The sequence below is a fragment of the Felis catus genome, chromosome A3 (genome assembly GCF_018350175.1).
Source record: "Felis catus isolate Fca126 chromosome A3, F.catus_Fca126_mat1.0, whole genome shotgun sequence".
Taxonomy (NCBI): Eukaryota; Metazoa; Chordata; class Mammalia; order Carnivora; family Felidae; genus Felis; species Felis catus.
Window position 1 is genome coordinate 26,519,569 of NC_058370.1, and position 26,646 is coordinate 26,546,214.

The 26,646-nt window shown below is 44.8% G+C and overlaps 1 protein-coding gene across 3 annotated transcripts in view; it reads right to left on the bottom strand.

Moving 5' to 3' along the window:
- KIF3B (kinesin family member 3B) overlaps positions 1 to 25,261 on the bottom strand; it is a 41,542-nt gene extending 16,281 nt beyond the window's left edge. For 2 of the 3 annotated variants that reach the window (XM_003983627.6, XR_006595251.1), the window contains exons 1-2: positions 25,117 to 25,261; positions 858 to 2,326 (exon numbers count right to left, since the gene is read on the bottom strand). In XM_003983627.6, coding sequence (XP_003983676.1) covers positions 858 to 2,261 — 1,404 coding nt within the window. In that variant the 5' untranslated portion in view covers positions 2,262 to 2,326; positions 25,117 to 25,261. Of the gene's footprint in view, positions 1 to 857; positions 2,327 to 6,584; positions 6,844 to 25,116 lie in introns of those variants that run through there. The other variant, XM_006929856.5, reaches the window with a different exon arrangement.
- Between the last annotated feature and the right edge of the window lie 1,385 nt (positions 25,262 to 26,646).

The following is a 26,646-nucleotide window of genomic DNA, read 5'->3' on the forward strand; positions in this document are numbered from 1 at the left end:
ACCATTTTATATACACCAGACATACAAAAATGAAAAGTCGGAGAGTCACAAGTGCCGGTAAGGATGAGGCACAACCAAAGCTCATAATGTGCTGGCAGAAGCTTCAATTCACATGGCCACCTCCGAGAACGATTTGTGATTATCTAGTAAAATGAGGACTGCACATACCCAAGGACCTAATGGCGCCAGATAAGAAATTCTTGCTCATACACGTTCTCCTGGAGCCAAGTACAAAAACATTTGTGGCAAAAAATGGAAACAACCCACTATCAGGAGAATGGAATACCACATGATTCTCAGAGCGGTAATAATGAATGAATCACAGCTCCAGGCATCAATATGGACAAATCTCATTACGTAAGGTTGAGCAAGTAACAGCAAATTGCAGCCGTGAGATCCCATTTATATAAAGGTAAAAAATTATGTGAAACCGAAACTATTTTTTTAGACATATATACATAAATGGGAAAACTATAAAGAAGAGTAAGGAAATAATAAACACCAAACCTAAGACAGTGCTTACCTCTGGGGGAGGGGGACACGAAGAACTCGTAAAGATGCAGGTTATGTTCTATTTCTCACACTGCGGGGCGGGGAGGGGGGCATGGGCGTCGGTTTTATTGCTGGTTTCTATACCCTGCACATATATAAAAATTATTCTTCCTATGCATTCAATATTTCGTGTTTTAAATTTGAAGAAATTGTTTTTACTTCAGTTCCACAAATCCTTACTGGACACCGGACACCGGAAGCTGTTGGGAACGTAAACCTGAAAGGGACGTCATCCCTCATCTCATTTTTTTGGCGAAAACAGAGCGCACTGAAAGAGGAAAGGGCCTCAGGGAGGGGTCCGGTACCTTGATTTTGGCGCCCAGCATCTCAGCCGCATCCTTCTCCCGTCGCAGGTCCTCCATTTTTTTCTCCTTCTCCTTCAGCAGCCTCATCTTCTCCTCTGCAACCAAGCTGTGGTCCTCTACAATGGCCCGCTTCTCAATCTCCAGTTTTTCTTGCTGTTCCCGCCAGTAATCATCCTTATCATCCCCTTCCTCCTCACCCTCTTCTCCCTCCTCCTCCTCCTCTTCCCCACCCCCACCACTGCCACCACCTTCCCTCCGCTTCTCTCGCCTCTTCCTTCTGCCAATGGACCGTTTTTCCAGCTGGGCCTTGAGCCGAGCAATCTCTTCCTGGAATTCTCGAAGGAGGGCATCTTTAGGGTCCTCGTTGACCCTTGGCTTGTTCTTAATGTTTTTGGCACGGTTGGCGTATCTCAGAGTGGTCAGAGTCTCTTCTACGTTGTACGAGGCAGGTCCCACGTTGGCCACCATTACAGTTTTAGCATTGCCACCAAGAGAATCTTGGAGGAGCCTGGTAAGCTTTGAGTCCCGATACGGAATGTGAGTGCTCTTGCCGTCTACCAGGGCAGAGATGACATTACCTAAGGCTGAGAGGGACAGGTTGATCTTGGTCGCTTCCTTCAATCTTTCTCCTTGTGCACCAGTCTTGGCTTGCCGTTCGCTGCCAGCGAGATCCACAAGGTTCAATTTCCCTACACGGATATGGTTTTCTCCATCAAGGCCCACTTCGCTGCATTCAATGGTGATGACAAAAATTGCATGAGAGCGTGAACTGTGCTCGTTCATGTTGGTAGCACCGACAGAGCGGTTCTGGTTCCCCACATTCATCACGTGCTCTATTTCCTTCACGCTCTTGGTGACGAAGGAAGACAGGTCTTTCACATACACTCCAGTGTCAGGCCTCTCTTTGAGCTCAAGCCTTTTGGTCTGATCCTTTGAGAGCAGATCTCGGATCTCCTCCTGATAGATCTCCAGGTAAGAAGCCCGGACCAGGTACTGTTGATTCTGAGATCGAGAGATATGGGTGAAGATATGATCAAAGGAGTTAGGGATGACCCCTCTTTTCTCAGGGTCACCACGGACTCCTTCCATCGTGTACGTTTTCCCAGTCCCGGTTTGTCCATAGGCAAAAATCGTCCCATTGAAACCCTGCAGGACAGAGTCCACGAGTGGTCGGAACGTCTCATCATAGAGTTCAAACTGCTTGGCATTCCAGTCATAGACTGCGTCGAAGGTGAAGGTCTTGGGCATTTCGTGGGCCACTCCTTTGGGGTTCTTCACTGATACCTGCCCCAGCTTCACGTCCACATCCACCACCTTATCATATGAAGCCGCCTTTTCCTTGCCATTCATGGGCCGACAGCGAACCACCACCCTGACGGACTCTGAGCTTTTTAGCTTTGACATGATGAACTCTGGCCGGGTCAACCCCTGAGGGCTATGAATCCAAAATGTCTCAGGAGGCTAAGGTCCTAGAAAAAAAAGCAAAAGTAAGTAAGGACAGTACAGTTGTCACCGGGGGCTGCTCAACAGCACCTGACACACCCACATCACCTTTGTCTTACCAAGCTTCTGATGGCTACATTAAATGACTTGAAGGGGTGGCTGGGTGGCTCAGTAGGCTCAGGTCATGATCTCACGGTTCGTGGGTCCGAGCCCCATGTCAGGCTCTGTGCCGATAGCTCAGAGCCTGGAAACTGCGTCAGATTTTGTGTCTCCCTCTCTCTCCCTCTCTCTCTCTCTCTCTCTCTCTCTCTCTCTCTCTCTCTGCCCCTCTCCCACTCATGCTCTGTCTCTCTCTTTCTCAAGAATAAACAAACATTAAAAAAAATTTTTTTTAGGGGCGCCTGGGTGGCTCAGTCGGTTGAGCGTCCAACTTCGGCTCAAGTCATGACCTCGTGGTCTGTGAGTTCAAGCCCCGCGTCGGGCTCTGTGCTGACAGCGCAGAGCCTGGAGCCTGCTTCAGATTCTGTCTCCCTCGTTCTCTGTCCCTCCCCTACTCATGCTATGTTTCTCTCTCTCTGTCAAAAATAAACATTAAAAAGATTTTTTTTTTAATTTTTTTGATGACTTGAATGCACACTGTAGTTCTTCACCAGGTATTAACGAGCTGCGGCGGGAAAGGAAAAAGTTTAGTCCACCAGTAGTGCGCACAAGCTCGTCCTCCCTCCACCTGGCACTTTATCTCAGACTATAGGTTGTGGCAGCTCAAAACCTTTTCAAAGCCTGGATGATCTTCCATCCTGCAGAACTACTATGGCATCTACAGAGAGCAATTTGGAACCATCTAGCAGTACCTTCTGATGTAGCAGTTGTATTTCTAAGAATTTATCCCACAGATACAAGGATATTCATTGTGGCATCATTTGTAGTAGCGACAGACTACAGCTACAGACTGCCTGGGACCGCCCATTAAGAAGGGGCTGATTAAATAAATTAAACATATATAATAGTATATACAGGGGAATCCTATGCAGTTACTGAGAAGAATGTGCTAATCTAAATGTAACCCTATACTAAGATGTGCTGCTAACTGAAAACAGGAGATGGGAACCAGTGTGTACAGAATGGTTAGCACTGTGTAAGCATGGGGATATGTGGATGCATGTTTATGTCTGATAGGCAAAACAATATTATTAGAAGTATGCACATAAAAGCGGTGACCACAACAACAAAGTGGTAACAGTGGCAGCCTCAGCAGGGGGACTGTGGGCCTAGAGGACTCTCAGGTCAAGAGAGAGAAAAAATTTCACTGTGCACTTGTTTGTGCTGTTTGAATTTCCCACCTCGTGCCCATAATTCTCTTCCACCCTAAAATCATAAACTATGGCTTGTGCAAAACGTATTCAACCAGAGAAAGCACTTATTCAATCAACAAACTTAATACAATCTGAATGCAAATAAGAAAATAGGTGTTAAGAATGTTTTTTAGGGGCGCCTGGGTGGCTTGGTCGGTTAAGCATCCGACTTCGGCTCAGGTCATGATCTCGCGGTCCGTGAGTTCGAGCCCCGCGTCGGGCTCTGTGCTGACCGCTCAGAACCTGCAGCCTGTTTCAGATTCTGTGTCTCCCTCTCTCTCTGCCCCTCCCCTGTTCATGCTCTGTCTCTCTCTGTCTCAAAAATAAATAAACGTTAAAAAAAAAAAAAAAGAATGTTTTTTAAGTAACTTCATCTGGTGGTGCCAGAAAACTCGGGGAACAAGAGAAAGGATGATTAAGTGGGTCCTCTGGGAAGGGGAAGAGAGCAAACAGATCAGAGTAAAGAGGTATGTATGAGGACCTCAAATTCCCAAAAACCTTGGTGTGGGTTTTGGGGTTTTTTCAATAGGTAATTCTCATGCTTCTTGATTCAAATCGCTCTTCAGTGACAGGTCCCTTCGCCTCACGTGTTCTCTAGCCACCCAAGTCCCTGCCCACACAGCAAGTATTATTAGCTTTTTAATCTTCCTGAGCCAGTTTATGCATAGCAAGCAAATATGTTTAATACACACTTACCCTCCCCCCCCCTTTTTTAAGTTTCTTTGTTCAAGCAAATCTCCACACCCAACGTGGGGCCTGAAGATCAAGAGTCACGCGCTCCTCTAACCGAGCCGGCCAGGCACCCACTTGCCCCCTTCCTTTTTAACACAAGCGTAGAAGGTTATACACAGGAACAACAGTGTCCAGCACCTTGCCGTTCCTCAATAACAACATAACTTGGAGTCTGTTCGCTCAGTAGACACAGAGTTGCCTTATTCCTTATGACAGCAGCAAAATATCCCACCGTACGGCAGCTTAAGTTCTAGTATTAAGCTGTTTCTGGTATTATTGTGAAAAAACTGGAACCACATCCTTGCATGTGTGAGCAAGTATAGCTGTAAGTTAAATTTCTAGGTGTGCACCTGCCGGCTCACAGGATATATGCATTTGTAATTTTAATAGACACTTAGAACAGTGATAACAATTTCTTTTTAGTTGTGAGGATGACCTATTCCCTGCCAACAAAGGAGTGGCAGAATGTGAAGCAGTGACGGGCCGTTCTAGGCAAATGTGCTGCAGGTTAATAGAGAGTCAACGTGTTCCCCCACTAAGCTTTTATAAAAGATTCTTCTGCTGCTAAGCACACGGAAACACGGAAATTTACTTTTCATACTTCTCTAGTTGTTAGATGTAATAAAATAATGTCTAGAATGAAGAACCAGAAAACCTCTTACCCTCTCTGAACCCATTTTCTTTAAAATTGGTAAAAGAGGGATAATGCTCCTTCCTGGTGGACGATCGTGACACTAGGCAGTACTTACAAAGGTGGAAGCACTTTATGAACTAACATAAAGCGGAATTAAAATTAACTAATACAGATTCATCCAAAACCTTTGTCAAACGATCATTCCAGAGATGACTAGTGAGCCCTAACTTTTATTCTCTTGTTCAGTTTTATAGTTATCACCCTGAAAAAAATCAGATTAAACTGAGATCCAAATACTTAATCCATGTTCAATTAGAAGTGAAGCTCCAGCCATTTAAAGAAAAGCATGTAGACAGCCCCTCGTTCATCACTTTCTATACGCTATTACAATTTTGTCTGATGATAAGAAAGAACTAGACGTTAGAATGGCCGGTCTGTTCTCCCTTTCTTTTCCAGGGCAATGGCCCCCAAGCTACCACTGCAGCTGATCCTTTGCCTGTCTCTACCTCCATGTCAGCAGAGACCTGCAAAAGTCAGGGGCCAAGCTCAAACCACAAGCCCCTGAGCCTCCCATGGGGAGGCCTCTGCTGCAGCACATGGGATGGTTTAGACAAGATCCCATAGACTTGGAGTAAGAAACGTAAGGGAGGGAGGCTGGCCAGCTCAGTGGGAGGAGCATGTGGCTCTTGATCTTGGGGTCATGAGTTTGGGCCCCACGTTGGGTGGAGAGTACTTAAATAAAACTTAAAAAAAAAAAAAAAAGGAAAGAAAGAAAAGGGACGGCTGGGTGGCTCAGTCGGTTAAGCGTCCGACTTCGGCCCAGGTCATGATTTCACAGTTCATGGGTTCGGCCCCATGTCGGGCTCTGTGCTGACAGCTTGGAGCCTGGAGCCTGCTTCGGATTCTGTGTCTCCCTCTCTCTGCCCCTCCCCTGCTCATGCTCTGCCTCTCTCTCTCTCTCTCTCACTCTCTCTCTCTCAAAAATAAATATTAAAAAAATTTTTAAATAAAATAAAATAAAATAATTTTAAAGGAAACATAAGGGGGGTAAGAGGAGAATGGGTCAGAGGAGAGACCAATTTTTCTGCATTACAGAAGAGGCAGAGCTGTCCAGCTTTTACCTATCAAAACAAGGTGGCCCCGAGCCTGTTTAAAAAAATGAAAAGGTCCACCGCAGGGTGACCGTATATTTTTTGCGCTCTTCCAAACGATAAAAACAAAGGAACGATAATGACCTACAATCATGCTTAAAATGTTTCAAAAAGAAGGAATTCCCAAAGCCCGAGTCCTCTTAATTAAATCTCAACTCGGAACACAGAATAATACCATTTCTTTGCTGAGCTCGCTGAGCTCGACTGCACGAGTCATGTATTGTTGCCATACTGCTTCAGGAAGATGGGCTAATTTAATTTCCTGCCACCAGGGCTTAAAAACTTGCTCTGGGTCCTCCTCAGAGGAGAGGGTTTTCTTGGAAGGATGCCCTGACGCTCTTTCTTTGCTTTATTACCTTCCTTACTCTTCTTCTAGCCGGTCTAATTGCAGTGATAAATCTTTAAAGGAACTCACAGCATTGCCAGGAAAGAAGCAACCACAGGTCAGCAGCTCGTCACCTTCATCCTGAATAGCTTTTCCGTTAGAACTGATCATTCCGACGTTAACAACCACCATCTGAATGGCCACTACCCACGAAAAGCTGAGTTTCTTCCTAACTTCACCACTTTTGTCCGCTGAGGAAGTCAGTTACGCATTTCTCATGGCGGTCACACGCTTCCAGATCCTTCTCTTATACTTATACTTGGGTGAATGCACCCTCATCTTTGCTGGTTGTCACGGATTCTTACCTCAAATTCTAGAAGTAAGTGTGGATTGGATTCTCACTAACTATTGGCTTCCTATAGAGATTCTAGGACAGAAGTTTCAAACTGGTTACATTCTTCTACCTGAAGCATTTTATTTAGCCCATTTTATTTGTTTAAATAAATAAAAAAAAAGCCTCAGCAATTCCACTTCTATTTATGTGTATGTCCTAGTGAAAAACCTTTGAATGTGTACACAAGGAAACATGGACAAGGATGCTTCCTGCAGCATGTTAAAATAGAAAAGCTGGAAACAACCTAAACCAGGGGAACTGAAAAATAGCATATGGTGTAATCATATCATACACACTATACTATTCAGTAGGAAAAAGGAATACATTAGAGCAGGGGTTAGCAAGCTCTAGCCCAGGGGCCAAATCCGGCCCACATCCTGTTTTTGTAAATAAAATTTTATTGGAACATAGCCATACCTCCTCTGTTTACACATTACCTATGGCTGCGTTAGCTATAAAGTATCAGAGTTGAGTAGCTGTAACAGAGACAGTCTGGCTCAGAAAACCTAAAATATTTACTGCCTGAACTTTTACAGAAAAGTCTGCCAAGCCTGAATTAGACTTATATATGTTTACATGGATAAATAAACGGGCTGAGTGAAAAAGCAAGTACAGAGTGATAATTATGATTAAAAATTTATAAAACAACAAAAAATTTATAAAATAATAGGGTGCTCATAGAGCTGCATTTGTAAGTATTAAAAAATGGGATAGAAAGATATACAACAATTTATGATAGCAGCTGCCCAAACTGGGCAGGGTGAGAGGTGGAGAATGGGATTAAAAATGGGAAGGATATTTTGGAGCGCCTGGGTGGCTCAGTCAATTGAGCGTCCGACTCTTGATTTCTGCTCAGGTCATGATCCCAGGGTCGTGGGGTCAGCCCCACAGAGGGCTCTGCGTGGAGCATGGAGCCTGCTTGGGATTCTCTCTCTCTCTCTCTCTCTCTCTCTCTCTCTCTCTCTGTCTCTCTCTCTCTCTCTCTCTCTCTCCCCTTCTGCCCCTTTCTCCTGCTCATGCGCTCATTCTCTCTAAAATTGAAAAAAAAATTTTAAATAATGGGAAGGATATTTCAATTTTATCTGTAATATTTTATCATTCCTCTTAAAAAAATAGAACAGGGTGGGGTGCCTGGCTGGCTCAGTTGGTGGAGCATGCGACTCTTGATCTAAGGGTGATGAGTTCAAGCCCCACATTGGGAGGTGAGTTTACTTCAAACAAAAAACAACAAAATAAAACAAACAAACAAACAAACAAAAACCCCAGGGAAATGAGGCTTGAAGAAAATAAGAGAAAATGTTAACTGCTGTCAATCCTGATTGTTTCCCATATTATTCTCTGAATATGTAAAAATTTGTTTTCTCAAAAAGAAAAAAAAAAAAAACCCACCAATTTCACATTAAAAAACAAACAAACCAGGTTTGGGGCACCTGAATGGCTCAGTCAGTTAAGCATGCAACTCCTGACTTCAGCTTAGGTCACGATCTCATGGTTGTGAGATCGGGCCTGTGTCGGGCTCTGCACTGATGGTGTGGAGCCTGCTTGGGATTCTCTCCCTCTCTCTCTGCCCCTCCCTCCCCTACCCCACTCTCCCACTCATGTGCGCACTTGCACACATATGCTCACACTCTCTCTCTCTCAGAGTGAATAAATAAACTTAAGTTTCTTTAATAATAAAAAATAAAAATAAATTAAAAAAAAAAAAACAGGTTTTCTGCTTCTCTTGAAGAATAGGAGTATCTGACAGCCCCTAGCCCATGACCCAAATGGTAGCAATGGGAACTGAGAAAACACCTGCCACTTTGGAGAGCCCAGCCTCTCCAATCTGCCCCAACCCCGCTCTCTACAGTCACACCCAACATGCTTTGCCCATTTGTATTTCCTGCCTGGCTCCTATAGGCATCTCTGTCTATAACCAAATTCACGTATACATGATCTGATTAAGAAAGGCCTGGGGGCACCTGGGTGGCTCAGTCGGTTAAGCGTCCGACTTCGGCACAGGTTACGATCTCACAGTCTGTGAGTTCGAGCCCCACTTCAGGCTCTGTGCTGACAGCTCAGAGCCTGGAGCCTGCTTCGGATTCTGTGTCTCCCTCTCTCTCTGACCCCCCCCCCCATTCATGCTCTGTCTCTCTCTGTCCCAAAAATAAATAAACATTAAAAAAAAAATTAAAAAAAAAAAAAAAGACCTGCCATGCAAGTCTTTTTTTTTTTTTAAGAGGAGGTTTTCTTTAGACCTTTATCTTTTTAAATTGTTTTTAAATGTTTAATTTTGAAAGAGAGAGAGACAGAATGTGAGTGGGGGAGTGGCAAAGAGAGAAGGAGACACAGAATCCGAAGCAGGTTCCAGGCTCTGAGCTGTCGTCACAGAGACCGACGCGGGGCTCGAACACACAGACTGCGAGATCATAACCTAAGCCAAAGTCGGATGCTTAACCGACTGAGCCACCAGGTGCCCCTAGACCTTTATCTTTTTTTTTTTTTTTAATGTTTTCATTTATTTTTGAGAGAGAGAGAGTGCCCGAGCAGGGTAGCGGAAGAAAGCGAGGGAGACAGAGGATCTGAAGTGGGCTCTGTGCTGAGAATGGAGAGCCCGATGCAGGGCTCGAACCGAGAGATCATGACCTGAGCCGAAGTTAGATGCTTAACCAACTGAGCCACCAGGCTCCCCTAATCTACCTTTTTAAATGACACTTACCAAGGGTCTGTAATGGCATGGAAAATGCTTATCACAAATGAAAAAGCAGTTTACAAAACTGAACGCATGCAATCACAATTATATAAAAATAAGTCCCATCAAAACATCAATAGTGATCTATTCTTTAGTGAGCATGTGGTATCTTCAAAGGGGAAAAAAATAAAGGTCTGACAATTTACCAGAAACAGCCCTGCAAGGCGGAGCAATCTGCAGGTGCACAGAGTGCATGCTAATGCATCTTTAATCAATGCATTCCAATGCAGTGTCCTCTAAGATCAGACCAGGCAACCACCTGCCAACCGCCCTGGCCTGGAGTTCAAGGACTCAGAGGATCTGAAAGGCAGCTGAAGCCACAGATCACGTGGGCCATCTGAGAAACACTGCAACTCTCGGGCAAGAAGATAAAGCAGCTCCCTATTAACCAGGCTTAAGCCAACTCCCTGTGCAAGTTTCTCTCAAGGGAAGAGGCTGTTTTCTACTCTGTATCTACCTCATCACCATCAACACTACTCTCACAACCAGCGCTGTTTTGAAGTATCAGAGAGCAAGCCCAATTCTGGGTCTCCCATTAATGGGAGTTACACAATTTTTGAAACAAGATTATTCATCTCTTGTTGAAAAGTAACATCACTGAGGAACTTTTGAAAGGACATTGGGGGGGCGCCTGGGTGGCTCAGTCGGTTAAGCGGCCGACTTCGGCTCAGGTCATGATCTCGCGGTCCGTGAGTTCGAGCCCCATGTCGGGCTCTGTGCTGACAGCTCAGAGCCTGGAGCCTGTTTCAGATTCTGTGTCTCCCTCTCTCTGACCCTCCCCCGTTCATGCTCTGTCTTTCTCTGTCTCAAAAATCAATAAACGTTAAAAAAAAAAAAAAAAAAAGAAAAAAGAAAGGACATTGGGGGGTGCCTGGGTGACTCAGTCAGTTAAGCATCGAACTCTTGATTTTGGCTCAGGTCATGATCTCACAGTTTGTGACATTGAGCCCTGAGTCAGGCTCTCCGCTGACAGCACAGAGCCTGTTTGGGATTCATTCTCTCCCACTTTCTCTCTGCCCCTCCCCTGTGCTCACATGCATGTGCAAGTTCTCTTTCTCCCCCTCTTAAAAAAAAAAAAAATGTTTAAACATGTTTAAAAATGTTTAAAAGGACATTGGATTTGGGGCACCTGGGTGGCTCAGTCGGTTGAAAGCCAGACTTCAGCTCAGGTCATGATCTCGCAGTTCATGAGTTTGAGCCTCATGTCAGGCTCTGTGCTGTCAGCTCAGAGCCTGGAGCCTGCTTTGGACTCTGTGTCTCCCTCTCTCTCTGCCCCTCCCTAGCTCACGCTCGGTCTGTCTGTCTCTCTCTCTCTCTCAAAAATTAAAAAAAAAAAAAAAAAAAAAACTTAAAAAAAAATGACACTGGATTTGTGTTGAGGGAACAGTTCTATATTTGCTTATATGTGCATAAAATATATTTTAAGGGATGTTCATGAGCCAGATAACAACACTGGCTGCCTATAAGGAAAGAGCTATACGGCGTGGGGTAAGAGCAGGAGGGAGACTTTGCATGTATACCCTTTAGACCTCTTGGGTTTTGACTAGTGGGAATATACTGTGTGGTCAGAAAAATAAAATTAGGGGAAAAAGGAGATGGAAAAATTTTGTGAAATTAATTAGTAAAGTAATATCAATTGTTAAAACTCATTATTTTCTTCCTTTCATCTACCCAGTTTTACTGACCACCATGAATATAAGGTAGTAAAAATGTTTTGGGGTGCCTGGCTGGCTCAGTCAGTGTGGAGCATGTGACTCTTGATCTCAGGGTCGTGGGTCTGAGAGCCAGGCTGGGCGTCAAGATGGAAGGAAGGAAAGAAGAAAGAGAGGCAGGAAGGGAAAGGCAATGTTTTAACTGATGAACAAAGGGCCCTAGGAGTAAAAATACTTATCTCAACTTTATGGTGAAGTGTCTAAAAGAGCTTCCATGAGGTCTACAGTACTAGACTCTTTAACATTCTAATGTCATTGTAGCATGTCATGTAGTCTCCGCCCTAAAGGCATTTAGACCAAAGGTTAATAAAATACAGTCTGTTGTTATTACAGGTACTGTTTATAACCAGATAATTGTGTGAATTGTCTAAAAACTTTCAGACTGTCCCTTACAGTACATATAAGAACCACAGCATCTCAAACTGGCACAGATTATTTGCTAACAGTTGAGTAATCAATGTCTTGAATCAAACAGTCAATCAATCCATTGAAGTGTAATAGTCAAAACGTAACACTCCCTTCAAACAGCAACTCCATTTCTTGGAATTATTTTAAGGATCTAATTAAGGACATCAATCCCTGAATATATATGCAAGATGCACACACATGTTTATATTTATTACAGCACCACCTATAACCACCTAAATACTCATCAGTAAAGGACTGGTTAAGTTATAACACATCTCTACAATGGGAAATTATGCAGTCATTAAGAATGGCAATAAACCTCTAAGTATTTACATCTAGGAAGATATTCGTGACATTTGGCTGAGTGAAAAAAAAAGCAGGCTACCAAAGAGAAGAGCTACTGTGACGTGATTTATGTTTACATGTGTACACGCACATGTACAGAAAAAGACGTGAGGGAAACAGGGTAAAGTCATGGTTAAAAACATGAGCTTTATTATTGTTTTTAAGTTTATTTATCTATTTTGAGAGAGACAGAGACGGTGCAAGTTGGGGAGGGGCAGAGAAAGAGGAAGAGAGAGAATCCCAAGCAGGCTCTGCGCTAAAAGCATGAGCTTTAGCGTCCAACACGTCAGGGTTTTAATTTCTGCACTGCCACTTAGCTACAAAATCTTGACAAAGTTACCTAAGTCATAGTTTCTTACATAAAATGCAGTTTATAACACATACCTTAAAGAACTGTTCTAAGGATTAAATACACCAATAAATTAATGCTCAGTGCTTAGCCTAGTGCAAGATTAGTAAAGTTAATTTACTCTGGGACTGAGCTTGCAAGTGATTTTTTTTTTCTTCCTTTGGCCTTTTTGACAGCTGCATATATTTTGTTTCTTATAATCAAGAAGGGGGATGGCAATGGAGCTATTGTTTCCTTGGGGGGAAAAAGTCTAGCAACTTGATTTCAGATTAAGTGTTTTAGGAAGATAGGCTACTTATCTGGAAAGAAACCTACAAAGGTTACATACAAGAACCCTGAACAAATAAATTCCTGCCCTGAATTCAAACTGGCACCATGCATGCCCTGTCATTTGATAACCCAAACAGGCAGACAAAGAAAGCATTTATTTAGAGGGAAAAAGTGGGAAAGAAATCCTTTCTTTTTTTAATCCAGTTGTGAAACATTCAGAAAATACATTCATAAAAATATAGTCAAATCTAGAGGCTACTTCTTATTAGGATCAGTGTAGGTCTGAGGTTTTGTCATATTCGACACTTGCAATTCACAGTGTATCAAGAGCTTAACGTATATTCCTCTTCTAATCCTCAACATCACCTTATGAGGAATAGGTATTAGCCTCATTTTAAAAATAAGGATGGGAGGTTCAGAGAAATTAATTTGCCCAAGGTCTCAGAGCAATTAAGTGGAACAATCAGGATTCAAAACTAGGCTTATCTTATTTAAAGGCCTACCTATAAACTTATTCTTAATACACACATATATATGCATATGTACATGTGTATATCAATATATGCATAGATTAAAACAATTCAGGCTGTACAGTAATGAGCAAGTAATCTTCCCCCGACCCCTGGGGAAATACTCAATGCATACCTAAGCATTAATGTATCTGTATTGCTCGCACATCTTTTTTTTTTTTTTTTTAACTCAAGTAGAAGTATACTACGTACCGTTCTCCATCTTACTTTATAGATCCTGAAAGCAATTTCTGCACTACCACCACCCCCCTCCTTCAAACAGCTGCCTAGACGTCATGGTGTGGTTGATGGGGCGCCTGGCTGGCTCAGTCAGTAGAGCATGTGACTCTTGATCTCAGGGTCATGAGTTCCAGCCCCAAGTTGAGTGTAGACTTTACTTAAAAAAATAAATAAATAAAATAAATTTTTAAGGTGTTTGATTATTCCACTACCGAGACATCTTCTCATGGTTCCTGATCTTTTGCTACTGCAAACGATGCCGTAGTGAATATCCTGAACATACACCTTTAGCTACAGGTAGGAGTAATTAGCAGGATCCATTCCTAGAGCTGTAAAAGCTATGCAGGTTCCTTTTTGACAGAGGGCGCCATCTACCCCCTCCCCAGGCTGTCTCACTAATCCCCCCACCGCCAGTGCACCCTGTTGCCCACACCAGCCCAACACACAGAACTTAACACTCTGAACCACCACTAGACTATGAAGCCAGAACAGCCTTCCTTCCAGGAACTTCTCATTCCAAGTACTCATCCAGGAAAGAAGTGAAGTTGTTTCTCTGCTAAAAATGTATACACTCTGGGGCGCCTGGGTGGCTCAGTCGGATAAGCGTCCAACTTCGGCTCAGGTCACGATCTCGCAGTCCGTGAGTTCGAGCCCCGCGTCGGGCTCTGTGCTGACAGCTCGGAGCCTGGAGCCTGTTTCAGATTCTGTGTCTCCCTCTCTCTGACCCTCCCCTGTTCATGCTCTGTCTCTCTCTGTCTCAAAAATAAATAAACGTTAAAAAAAATTAAAAAAATAAATAAATAAAAATGTATACACTCTTTTGATGTAAGACAGTTAAATCAACCAAATATAACATTTGGTGCTTGATGGGGGCCCTTTTTGGATCTTGAGCCAAATGAACCCACTATTACAAAATGTATGAGACAATCGAGCAAATTTGCACACCAGATATTAGGTGGTTAAAGAATTATCGTTACCTTTTTTTAGGTGTGAAAATGGTGCTCTTTAGAAAAAGTTCTTACTTTAGGCGTACACGTAAAAGTGTTATCAGATAAAGTTACGTACTGTGTGCCAGAGTGGGGTGGGGTGCACAGGAGGTTGTAGGTAGAACAGAAGTGCCGTGTGCTGATAACTGCTGGAAGCGGGTAATGGGTTCATGGTTCATTATATTAGTCTATTTTTATGTATGCTTGACATTTTCAAAAATGAAAAAAAAATGCCTTCTGACCAATGGCTTTTTTTTCTTTTTCTACTTTTAAGAAATTTTTAATTGTGGTAAAAAAAACCCTACACTTATATACAAAATGTACCCTCTGAACCACTTTTAAGTGTACAATCCAGTGCCAACTACATCCACATTGTAACAGAGCTCTAGAACTTTTTCATCGTGCCAAACTGAAACTCTATACCTATCAAGCAGAAACTCCCCATTTCCCCCTTTCCCCAGCCCCTGCAAACCACCACTCTGCCTCTGTGTTGTGGCATGTGACAAGATCACCTTGTTTTTTTGAGGCTAAATAATATCCTATTGTGTGTATATGCCACACTTTCTTTATCCTCTGGTCTGTCCAGGGACGTTTGGGCAACTCCCACCTCTTGGCAATTGTGAGTAATGCTGTAGTGAACATGGGTGTGCGCAATGACTTTTCTTTTTTTAACAATTTTATTTTCTGTTTATTTTATTTGAAGTTTATTTGTTTTGAGAGAGAGAGAGAGAGAGAGAGAGAGAGAGAGAGAGAGAGAGAGAGAATCCCAAGCAGGCTCCACACTGCCAGCACGGAGCCCCATGTGGGGCTCGAACTCATGAGTTATGAGATCATGACCTGGGCCAAAATCAAGAGTCAGAGGCTTAACTGACTGAGCCACCCAAGCGCCCCTCAGTGACGTTTCATTTTAATCAGACTGCCATTCAGTTGGGTAGAGAGCCAGAGCAAAATCTACATTTAAAAGAGGGAAGTGGCCTGGAGGAATGAAAAGAGACATTCAGGTACACGTGAGATTGAAACCCAGTGCTACCATTCCTAGCTCTGGAACCCGGCACAAGTTCCTTCTGAGACTATTTGCTTGTCTGTGAAATGGGAAGACCACCAATACCCTGCAACATGGAGTTGTCTGAGCATCAGAGGAGACAAGCATTACGGGGCCTGGCCCACAGGAGGTGCTTCTGCCCTGACCCAATCTGGAGGAGAAAAGCCCTGAGCAGGGGAGAGGGCAGTAACATGGCACACCGGGTTAATAAGTGGCAAAATACGCAGAAACCAGGTCTGCCTGGCTCCAAAGTTCATGGCCTTTTTCCTACACCAGCCCTAAATATCAGTCATCTGATTGTCTCTTCACGATTTTTACCATTTCCATGAACCACCTGTACTATTATTTACTCAAGGTTTTTCTTTAAATCTACTTTCTTCTAACACAAAGAAACTTTGTATCACTAGCATGAATAGAAAATCAGTATCACTTACTATACACAGAAGGTAACTATGAAAATAAATATAAGGACACACAACAACGTCACTAAATTCTAGCTAGATACTATGGCTTACCTAAGGGCTGACGGTCTGATCTCTCGTGGTTAGAAAACCAACTTAGCAAGTGTTAAGAAATAGACGGGAACCACACAAATGTTCTCCTTGTCATAGCCAGAAGAAAGTTTAAAAGGGAATAACGCGGGGCGCCTGGGTGGCTCAGTCGGTTAAGCCTCAGACTTCGGCTCAGGTCACGATCTCGCGGTCAGTGAGTTCGAGCCCCGCGTCGGGCTCTGTGCTGACTGCTCAGAGCCTGGAGCCTATTTCAGATTCTGTGTCTCCCTCTCTCTCTGACCCTCCCCCGTTCATGCTCTGTCTCCCTCTGTCTCAAAAATAAACGTTAAAAAATTTTAAAAAAATTAAAAAAAAGGGAATAACGCTAACAACCTCATCCTAATCCATGTCATTCAATATAATTTTGGATGCTGTATTGAGTGCGACCTAAAATCTTCTCCTGTTCTACCTGGTTTAACGCTGCAGAATCTAACCCCATCTATATCCCCCCAAATCAGAATCCCATTGTATTGAGACTTCTGATGATTTGCGTGTATACTCATGTTGGAGAAGCTCGCCCTACATGTGCCACCTCTATAGCAAACAGTTCCCAAAGCTGACGAAGCAGAATCTCCCATAAATCATAGAACTTATTTCAGTAATTGATGAGTTAAATGTTTTTTAAAAATCCCTCTCCAAAAGTCCACAGTTGTCATGGTGACTGTCCAATTCCACAATGATATGCTTGCTCTCATAGTGAGAGCTCGTGCAGTGCACAAACCTGATAATGTATGTACAGTATTTCCAGTCAATGTCACCAGCCAACAGCCTGCTCAGGGAACGGAGGGTTACATAGGCCCGTGTTCTGGGTCTTATACAGTGGGAATTCTGTATCAAAAAGAAAATGCAGGAGAAGGAGCAAAGAAGGCTGAGAAAAACTATGAAAAGATACTTTATGGTATGGGAATTATATCTCAATAAAGTTGTTGTTTTTTTTTAACACTTTTGGAGGATCCCAATAAAATTTTAAGAAGGAAAACATATGGTTCTCCTTTAGAACTTTGAAAATTCTAACCTTTCCCAAACCATCTATTTATTTATTAGAATTGTTCTCTTATGAGGCTGAGAGAGAGAAGCAAAGATGTTCATTAGAGTCTGTTATGTCATTGTAAAAGTCTGGAAACAAATGCCCAATGCCAGGGAAAGTTTACTAGTTCATAACTACTAAACATGGAAACGCGGTTCTGAAATATGAAATGAACATTTCCAGATGCAACATGAAAGGTAACGCTTTGAGTGTACATTTATCTAAGAACATATCTGCAAGTAGACAAGAATGCCGAAATTGAGTTAGAATACCATTTTCATAGGCAACTCCTCTCCACCAAATTGTAGTAAAATGTCTGCCTTTCCAACTTTATTTAGACATTGCCTTGTTAAAAATGTGATTTAAGGAGGCTGCCTTTGTAATTAAAATTTTTTAATTAAATAATCTAAAGAAATCATCAGAAATGCAGACAAAGGTTTACACAAAGATAATCATCAAGATGTTCTCTGTGGCATTATTTATAATATTTAACATGGAAACTAGCCTAAATGACAATAGGGGAAATAGGTAAGAACTGTACATCCACTAGATAAAATATATTTAGGGATATCTTTGCCTTTGGATAGTAAGATGTTACAGTGGTTAGTTTTGGGCAGTAGGACTTAAAGTGACTCTTTTAAAAAAAAAATTTTTTTAATGTTTATTTATTCTTTGAGAGAGAGAGAGAGAGAGAGAGAGAGAGAGAGAGAGAGAGAGAGAACACGAGCAGGGGAGGTGCAGAGGGAGACACAGAATCTGAAGCAGGCTCTAGGCTCTGAGCTGTCAGCACAGAACCTGATGCAGGGCTCGAATTCACGAACCACGAGATCATGACCTGAACCAAACTCAGACGTTTAACCAACTGAGGCACCCAGACACACCTAAAGTGAATCTTTCAAAGCATTTTTTTTTTTTTTTTTAGATTTTATTTTTAAGTAATCTCCATGCCCAGCATGGGCCTTGAACTCATAACCCCGAGATCAAGAGTCCCATGTTCCACTGACTGAGCCGGCCAGGTGCCCCAAAGTGAATCTTAAGTTGGATCTTTTCAGGACTTTCCTCATTTTTCCTCAACAGAAATTCATTATTTTTATAAACAGGAAAAAAAAATGCTATTAAAAAATGCTGCCAACTGAAGAAATAAGGAAGGAAAAACACGATATATTTCTTAGGCTAGAATCTGACTGGTTACTGCAGATCTTGCAAAACCAGTAACTATTTCCACCAAGAACAATCTTCTTGTGGTTATCTTAAGTAACCTGAGCTGATATTTTATCTTACCTGAATGGAATCTTTTGTGATTTACTAGCTAGATTTTTTTTTTTTTTTTTTTTTTTTTTGCTTAGGTTACTGAAATGTGTTATAAAGTAATGATTACTGCAATCCACTACACTGCTGGAGACCATTCCATGAGCTTCTAGTTTCCATTGACTTTATTCCCACACAACAGCCCCGAAGCAAGCAGTTCCTGGAGCCTCTGCTGAAGGTGATGTGAAGGACCCCAGAGTAGGTAAGAGCATGATAATCTGCTCTAATTCCTTGTTCCCTTGGACCCGCTTCCACTTATACACCATGTTCAAATATGAGAAAATGCAAGTGCTGCAAATATCCTGCCAAAAACTGTAAAAATAAAACCACACCCACCATAATGATCACTGGTGCTCTCTAATGCAAACTCTGATTTAAATAAATCAGCATACTAAAGATAGATCTGCTTGTGTGTGAAGAGCTCAATGCCTGCAGTGTGACAAAGTGAGGAGACACAATGTGTCACCAGGACTAGTTGAGCCTTAAACAGAAACATCCCCAGCTGCAATGCAGATGTGTGAGGCTGATAAGATGAGCTGATGGCAATCAAGGATCTCTGGCGGCCCAGAAATGTGCTTTAAAAGCCCCACCCTGGAAGGCCTGGGTGAAAGCCCAGCATGAAGTCACCAAGAAAGAAAATACCACTCAACTCCACACTCAGTCTTCCAGGCAGGGCTGGAAGAGCCTTGGAAAGTTGTTCCAGGTCCTTATTTTGTATATATTGAGACTGAGACTCTGAGACTGAGAGAGAGAGAGAGAGAGACTGCACTGAGAGCCAGAGAGGTTGAATCACTTGCCTCAGGTCACACAGCAAGTGGCAGAATTGCTACCAGAATCCTTGCCCCACCCCACCTGATCCCACTGCCTTTTCACACCAGAATTTCCTGTGACCAAGAAACCTAAGATTCTACGGGCATACCTTGACCAAGAAATCTTTCTAAGACTTTAAGCTCTGAGATAAGGAGATGTTGAAAGGAAAACAATGAGGCCACAGGGCAGAGAGGGAAAACTGAGGCATCCTTTGCAGCCAGTCAGGGGGTGGTATGGGACTTTGGCTGCCCTCTTCTCGGCACAGATATTATCACCACCATCAGGAAACAGTGTAGGGTCAAATGACTCAGTACAGGCTCGCAGTTCCTACCCACATCAGCTGTTCGGCCTTGAGTGCTGGACTGTTAAGAAGTGTGAGAGGTGCTTATCTTATAAACTGCATATCTGTTTCTTGACTATGGGTCAAGTGACTGACATCCATCTCATTCAGTTAAAATAGCTCAAGGGTTCTTCCCCTGATTTCCTCAAACATTCTTTCAAGTCACTTTCTCAGCAGCATGTAACATTAGTATCACGTACAGAAGAGAACGGCTCTGGACAAGACAGCAGGGACGGACTGCCCACCTGGAAAACCCAGCGGCAGAAAGAGCAAAGGATCCGGGGACGTTATGGGAATTTTCTGTGCCTCTGCTTTCCTCTTCTGGAAAGTGGGATTCGTAACAGTACCCATGGTCAGGGTTGCTATGAGGACTGCATGAGACAACGTGGGTCAAGTACTTACAACAGTGCTCGGCTCAATGAATGTTAGCTATTCCTGTCACTTTTATTATCGTTATCACAGGCAAGCCCTAGTTTTGCCACTTAGTACCAAATAAGCGCACCTCTCGAGTTTTAACTTGCACAGGAGACACCCAGGGGTCTTGGTAAAATGCAGCCCGGTTTATTAGATCTAGGCCCAGATTCTGCGCTTCTAGCAAGCTCCAGGGGACAAGGGTACTTCTGACATGAAAAACACACCCCCTGAGCTGCAAGAATCTCCCTCACCCAGCACCTAGCAGGTGCCTAACATTACTGACAAAAACAACGACCTCTTGGCATCTCAATGCCTCGTCTGTAAACTGGGGACTGGTACATATTCCACATGACCTCCATGGACTGGCATTACTAGATAAGAACACACAGGAAAGAACATTTTAAACAGCAAACAAGGCTATACGAGTGGAGGCGGTGGGATTATTAGTCTTCTATTCACCATGTGGAACTTGCAACATCGTAAGCCTACATTTACCAGTGCAAGTATTAGCCTATAGGAAAAAAAGGCTCGAATTCTCTTGCTCAGAAGAGATACTCCATTCAAGGATCCTCCAGGAATTCTGGCAGAACACAACAGCTTTTCACAAGGGATTCCCAAATCAAAAGCTCTGAAACTTTAGAAATGTCATTTGAGGGCCAAGGAAAAGAACCACTTTGGCAGGGAAACCGTGGCCGTCTGAGGCCCTGACAGTGAGCTTCACTCTCTCCCAGAGCTGGCTAGCCTCCTTCCAGCCTTCATCAGCCAAGATCTCGAGTCAGGACAGCAACACCAACAGCATGAGACAGATGGGCACTGCCCTGGCAAAGCCCACGCCTGCCACTCCACTAGCCGGCAAAGAGCCAGAGTGCAAGAAAAGTAGGGCTTGCGGAAGTCCAAGGTGAGGGCTTCAGGGAGATGCATCTGTCTGCGCTCCTGCACATAATCTGGGATCTCGTCCCCACGAACTGTAAGGTATGATGTTTATACCTCTGCCCCTCCAACAGGTTCGGAGTGAACCACCGCGAATTCTTCCCCACATGGCACCTTACCAAAAAGTCCTTTCATCATTTTAAAGGCAGATGGCACCACCCAACATCTACCTAATTGCTCAGGCCAAAAACCCAGGAATCATCCTTGATTCCTTCAGCTCTTCTCTCAACCAGCATCCTGCTGGTTCTGCCTCCAAAACATATCCCCAGTCCACCCTCTTGGACCCACCTCCACTGCTACCCCTGCAGCAGGCCTTCATCACTTCTCAACCAGTCTCCTAACTACCCTCCTGGCCGCCATGCTTATTCCCCTTAAAATCCATTGGCCACACAGAGGCCAGAATGATTTTTTTAAAAACCCAAAATCGACTACGGTCATTCCCCTTCCTAAAGACTTCACTGGCCTCCCAAGCTTTTAGAATCAAACCACAAGTGCTTACTCTAGCCTACAAGGCCCTGTATGATCTGAGGCCTCACCCCTCCCCATCAGCCCCCCTCTCCTCTCTCTCTCTCCTTCCACCCCAACTCACCTGCTCCAGCCACTGTTGGAGCAGTTTACCCTTGCTGTTCCTTCTGCCACTTTTCCAAATGGTGGCCTTGGTTTATTTTTCTACGCTGCACTGGAATGTCTGCTGCATAAAGCAAGGATCTCATCCATCTCGGAACCATCGTATCTCCAGGCTAGAACAGGGCCTGACACATACCAGGTGCTCAGCAAATGTGGAGCTAATCAAACTGAGGCTGCATAGGGCAGCAGCACTGAACCTGGAGCAGGAAGACCCAATTCCCATGTGAAATGGGCCACTTACTGGTAGCAGGGCTTCTCTTCCCTCAGGTGCCTGGACTGCAAAATGGGGAAATTAAATCTGTAACCTACCTTCCTCACAGGGTTATTAATAAGACCAAATGAGTGAAGGCACGCTTAAGCACTTCTGTAAACCACACGGAGAGCATTGTATTATGAAGTGGCACAAGAGAAGGATCTTTCTCAGGGCCCCACACACCAGTGGATAAAACGAAGCTGCTAACCCAGGCACCCAACAGAAGCCTAGGGACAAAAAAGAAGAGATCTGAACAAGCAGCTTTACTCTCCAGTAGGGCTAAACACAAGTCATGAATTCATTTAAAGAAGTCGAATCATTTCAAAAGCTAGTAACCTACAAACTACGTTCTGAGGTCCTTGAAGTATATGGCATTGGGACTGATTTTGGGTTTTTTTTTTTTTAATTTTTAAAATGTTTATTTTGAGAGAGACTGTATGGGAGTGCAAGCAGGGGAGGGAGGGAGGGAGAGAGAGAGAGAGAGAGAGAGAGAGAGAATCCCAAGCAGGCTCCATGTTGCCAGCACAGAGCCCAGAGCAGGGCTTGAACTCACAGACTGTGAGATCGTGACCTGAGCCGAAATCAAGAGTTGGATGCTTAACTGACTGAGCCACCCGGACACCCCAGGACTGATTTCCACATCTTCTATTGTGCTTGGCACAGAGGGATTTAGTACACATTTACTCAATTGGGACTTGACATCCTCCCACCGGCTTTCATCTCTCTTTGCAACCCATTCTGGCAGGGGATTGCACGTTCCTGGAGCGACCCTATAATAATACTGACATTAATATTCTACCGTGACAACTACTGTTTCAAGCTTGCGGTGACCTTCTGAAGTTGACAAGCCTGGTAGTATGCACATACTTCAATTTATTCCCTCACCAGTCGTAAACAGGATATAAAGTATATAAATATAATATGTAGTATAGGTGAAGCCCAAATAATAAGAGCTAACATTTATCAAACAGGCCACGCACTTTAACGTATTAGGCTCCAATGAATCCTCACAACAGCCATACATGATAGATACTTTCATTATCCCCATTTTACAGGTGGGGAAACTGCAGCACAGAGATGGAAGTAAATTGCTCAGTGGCACGCAGCTTGGAGGTGGCAGAGCTGAGACTTGAACCCAGACGGCCTGATTCCATGCTTTTAAAACCAGGAGCTTGCAAGGAGAGTTGCACAAGAACACTGAAAGGGCCTTCAGATACTATCTAGCCTACTTCTTTCATTTTAAAGAGGAGGGAACTGAAGGACAGAGAAGTCGCCTTTTAAACATTCCAGCTCTAGGGGCGCCTGGGCTCAGTCAGTTGAGCGTCTGACTTCAGCTCAGGTCATGATCTCATGGTTCATGGGTTTGAGCTCCACGTTGGGCTCTGTGCTGACAGCTCGGAGCCTGGAGCCTGCTTCGGATTCTGTGTCTCCCTCTCCCTCTCTCTCTCTCTCTCTCTCTGCACCTCCCCCCCCTTGCACTCTGTCTCTCTCTCTCTCAAAAATAAATAAACATTAAAAATTTTAAAACAATGCCAGCTTGGGGCGCCTGGGTGGCTCAGTCGGTTAAGCAGCTGACTTCGGCTCAGGTCATGATCTCGTGGTCCATGAGTTCAATCCCTGCGTCGGGCTCTGTGCTGACAGCTCAGAGCCTGGAAACTGTTTCAGATTCTGTGTCTCCCTCTCTCTGAGCCTCCCCCGTTCATGCCCTGTCTTTCTCTGTCTCAAAAATAAATAAAGGAAGGTTAAAAAAAAAAAAATTCCAGCTCTTTTTTGAGGTCCACACTTTGGATGGTATCTATTTAATTTTTTTAATGTTTATTTATTTGCCGGGGGGGGGGGGGGGCAAGACTGAGAGGGAGAGAGAATCCTAAGGAGGCTCCATGCTGTTAGCACAGAGCCTGACGCGGGGCTCGATCTCACAAACAGTGAGGTCATGTCTGAGCCACAATCAAGAGTCAGATGCTTCACGGACTAAGTACCCAAGCGTCCCTGGAAGGCATCTATTTAAATGAAGTTTTATGTAAGATCTTATCTCCTCGCCACTGGGAAGAAAAGCCTCTAACCATAGAAATCAGAAGAAACAAAAGAATACTCGTGGCTTTGTAACAGTTATGGTTGAGAAAGCAGAGACATCAGGGTACAGGGGAGAAAATACAGGATTCACCTGGAAATGTGTCCAGCTCCAGTACTTAATAGGTGTAAGATTCCCAGGCAAGTCATTCCCTTTTCCGAGCCTCAGTCCCATCTGTGAAATGGGGATAACGTCACCACCTACCTGGCAAAGCCTCCGTGAAAATTAAATGAGATAATGTACCTGAAAAGTGCTTCTTAATCATACACTTGCAAATAGCTACTAAGCTTTAAGCACGTCCCAAAAGACATAAGATATCTTTTTGCTCTGGACGGGCCAACAGGGTCCAAGTATTTGAAAATGACAGCCAACCTCAGCCATCTACAAGGACTTGACCTCTGGGTTTCCACCCCCAGGGCTACCTGTGCAGGTCCACACCACCACCTTCCCTGCTCTGCACAGCGTGGAGAAGTAAAACGGGGGGCGGGGGGTGGGGTGGTGTCAACAGGGAAGGAGTACACATACAGGCTGGCGCTCTACACACCTAAATCCCACCAGTCTCAAAGTCACCTCCTGGAAGCCTTGCCCTCACCACCCCACATGCCTCCTAATGGCTTGTGGGACACTTACTATGTGCCAAGCGACCTGACAAATACTCTGTTTCATTGGCTTCCCACAGAGGTTCATTAACTCATTTTACAGAAAATGAAGGCTCAGAGATCAACTCGCCCAAGACGAGGCCAAACAATCACCAAATGGAGATGCAGGGTCTCCAACGCAGACACTCCCGATTTAAAACTGGACTCTTGGTCCCCATGTCAGGGGGCCCTAAGAATTCTCCCTCGCCCCATTTAGGGCTCTTTCAACGTACCCACCTCATCCTCTTAAGCACTCTGAGCAGCAAGTGTTAGGAGACCCCTGGACAAACACTCGGCTGCAGCCTGAGAGGGAAAGGGACTTGCCCAAGGTCATACAGTGAACCGGGGCAGCGGTCGAGGTTCGGTCCCCAGGCTCTCGCTCCCCTGCCTCTCTCCAGTGCTGGGTCCCTGACCGCGGCCCCAGACGCCCCCGGGTGGCCCCCGGCCCCTGGCGGCCAGGTCTGAGGGTCAGGCCGCGCCTCCGCCCGAAGGAGGAGGGGCGAGGCCGCCCGGACGGCCGGAGGATGCCCGGGAGTCAGGGCAGAGGATGCTCCCGCTCGCCAAGCAGCAGAGCCAGGCGGCGGCGCCGGCGCGGGCCTCCGGGCGGATCGCGGGCGGCGGGCGCGACGGACCTGCCCCGGTGGCGCCCGGGCCCCTCCCGACTCACCTGAGGCGCGAGCCGACAGCGGGCGGCGGCGGCGGCGGCGGCGGCGGCGGCGGGGGCGGCGGCAAGCCCCGGGCTCAGCCATTCCCCGCTGCCCCGGATGGGGAGAGATGGTCGCCGCTCACTTCCTTAGCAACCCGGCTCGGCGACCCACTTCCTTGGCAACCGGTGTCAATTTCAATAACTTTATTGGGACCCGAGCGGCGGACAGGGAAGCCGGCGGGGCGGGGCACAGTACGGGCGCTTAGCAGGTACCTCACGCGCCTCTGTCCTTTCATCCACGGAAGAGGTGTGGGACGTGGCCTGACCCCACCTGCCGGTCTCTCGTGCCTCAATTTCCCCAAATGTAAGATGGAACTCACTGCCTCGGGCTCACCATGCGATTTCAGCCGCCGCTTGACCTTTCCTAAAGCGCTTTCACATCCATTATCTGGCTTGGGTCCCAAACCGCTACTGAGACTGCTCCCACTTAGGGTCACGCACTCAAGCCAAAAAAAAAAAAAACAAAAACCAAAAACCTTAGGAATCATTCCTTTCTCTTCCCTCGCCTTCACGCCCTCACATGCACTCAGTCACCGTATCTCTTAGTCTACCTCTCAAATATTTCTCCTGTCTCTCCACCTTTTTCCATCTTCAGTACCGCCGCACCATGCCAGGCAGGTCTCCCCTCCCCTCTAGATTGCCTGAAACGTCTGCTTTTACTCCTGTCCAGCCCTGCTCTGCCAAGCCATTTTTCCCCAAGGCTTCCAGAGTGATCACTTCAAAAGGTAAAACAGGGGCTCCTGGCTGGCTCAGTAGGTAAAACATGCAACTCTTGATATCTGGCCAGTGAGTTCAAGACCCACGTTGGGCATGGAGCCTATAAATAAATAAACAAACAAATAAATAGCAAACTAAATCATGTCATGTTCCTGGCTTAACATTCTTTGATGGAATTCTCACTGGTCTTAGAATCACATCCAAAATCCCTACAAAACTGCTAAAAGTCTGTTCCAGCCACAATGGTTTAGAAGGCCAGATTCCAGCACCCCTCACAGCCACAACCCCCCCCCCCCCCACCTAGTAAGAATCCATGTGCCATTCCCCACTAAACAGAAGCTCCATGAGAGCAGAGTCTCTATTTGCCACTACAGCTGCCATGCCTAAAACCCTGTCTGGTCTATAGCAGGTGCTCAGTAAATATGTGTTGAGTGCTGCATGAATGCTCTGAGATGCTCTTCCTCATCCCACACCCTATTTTTGCCTACGGTAGCAGGTATTGCTACTTGCTCCCCAGAACTTTTTTCCTTGCTCCTGAACACACAACTAGACTACATTTCTCAGCCTTCCTTGCAGGTAAGACCAATTTCCGGCCAATTGAATATGATGTGTACATTCTCAGGCGTGACCCATAAAAACCTCCCATACACTGTTCACACTGTCTCTGCTTTAAAGTGAAGGACTCCACTCTACACCTGGAACAAGTATAGCATTGTATGTTAACTAACTGGAATTAGAGTAAAAGCTTAGGGGCACCTGGGTGGCTCAGTTGGT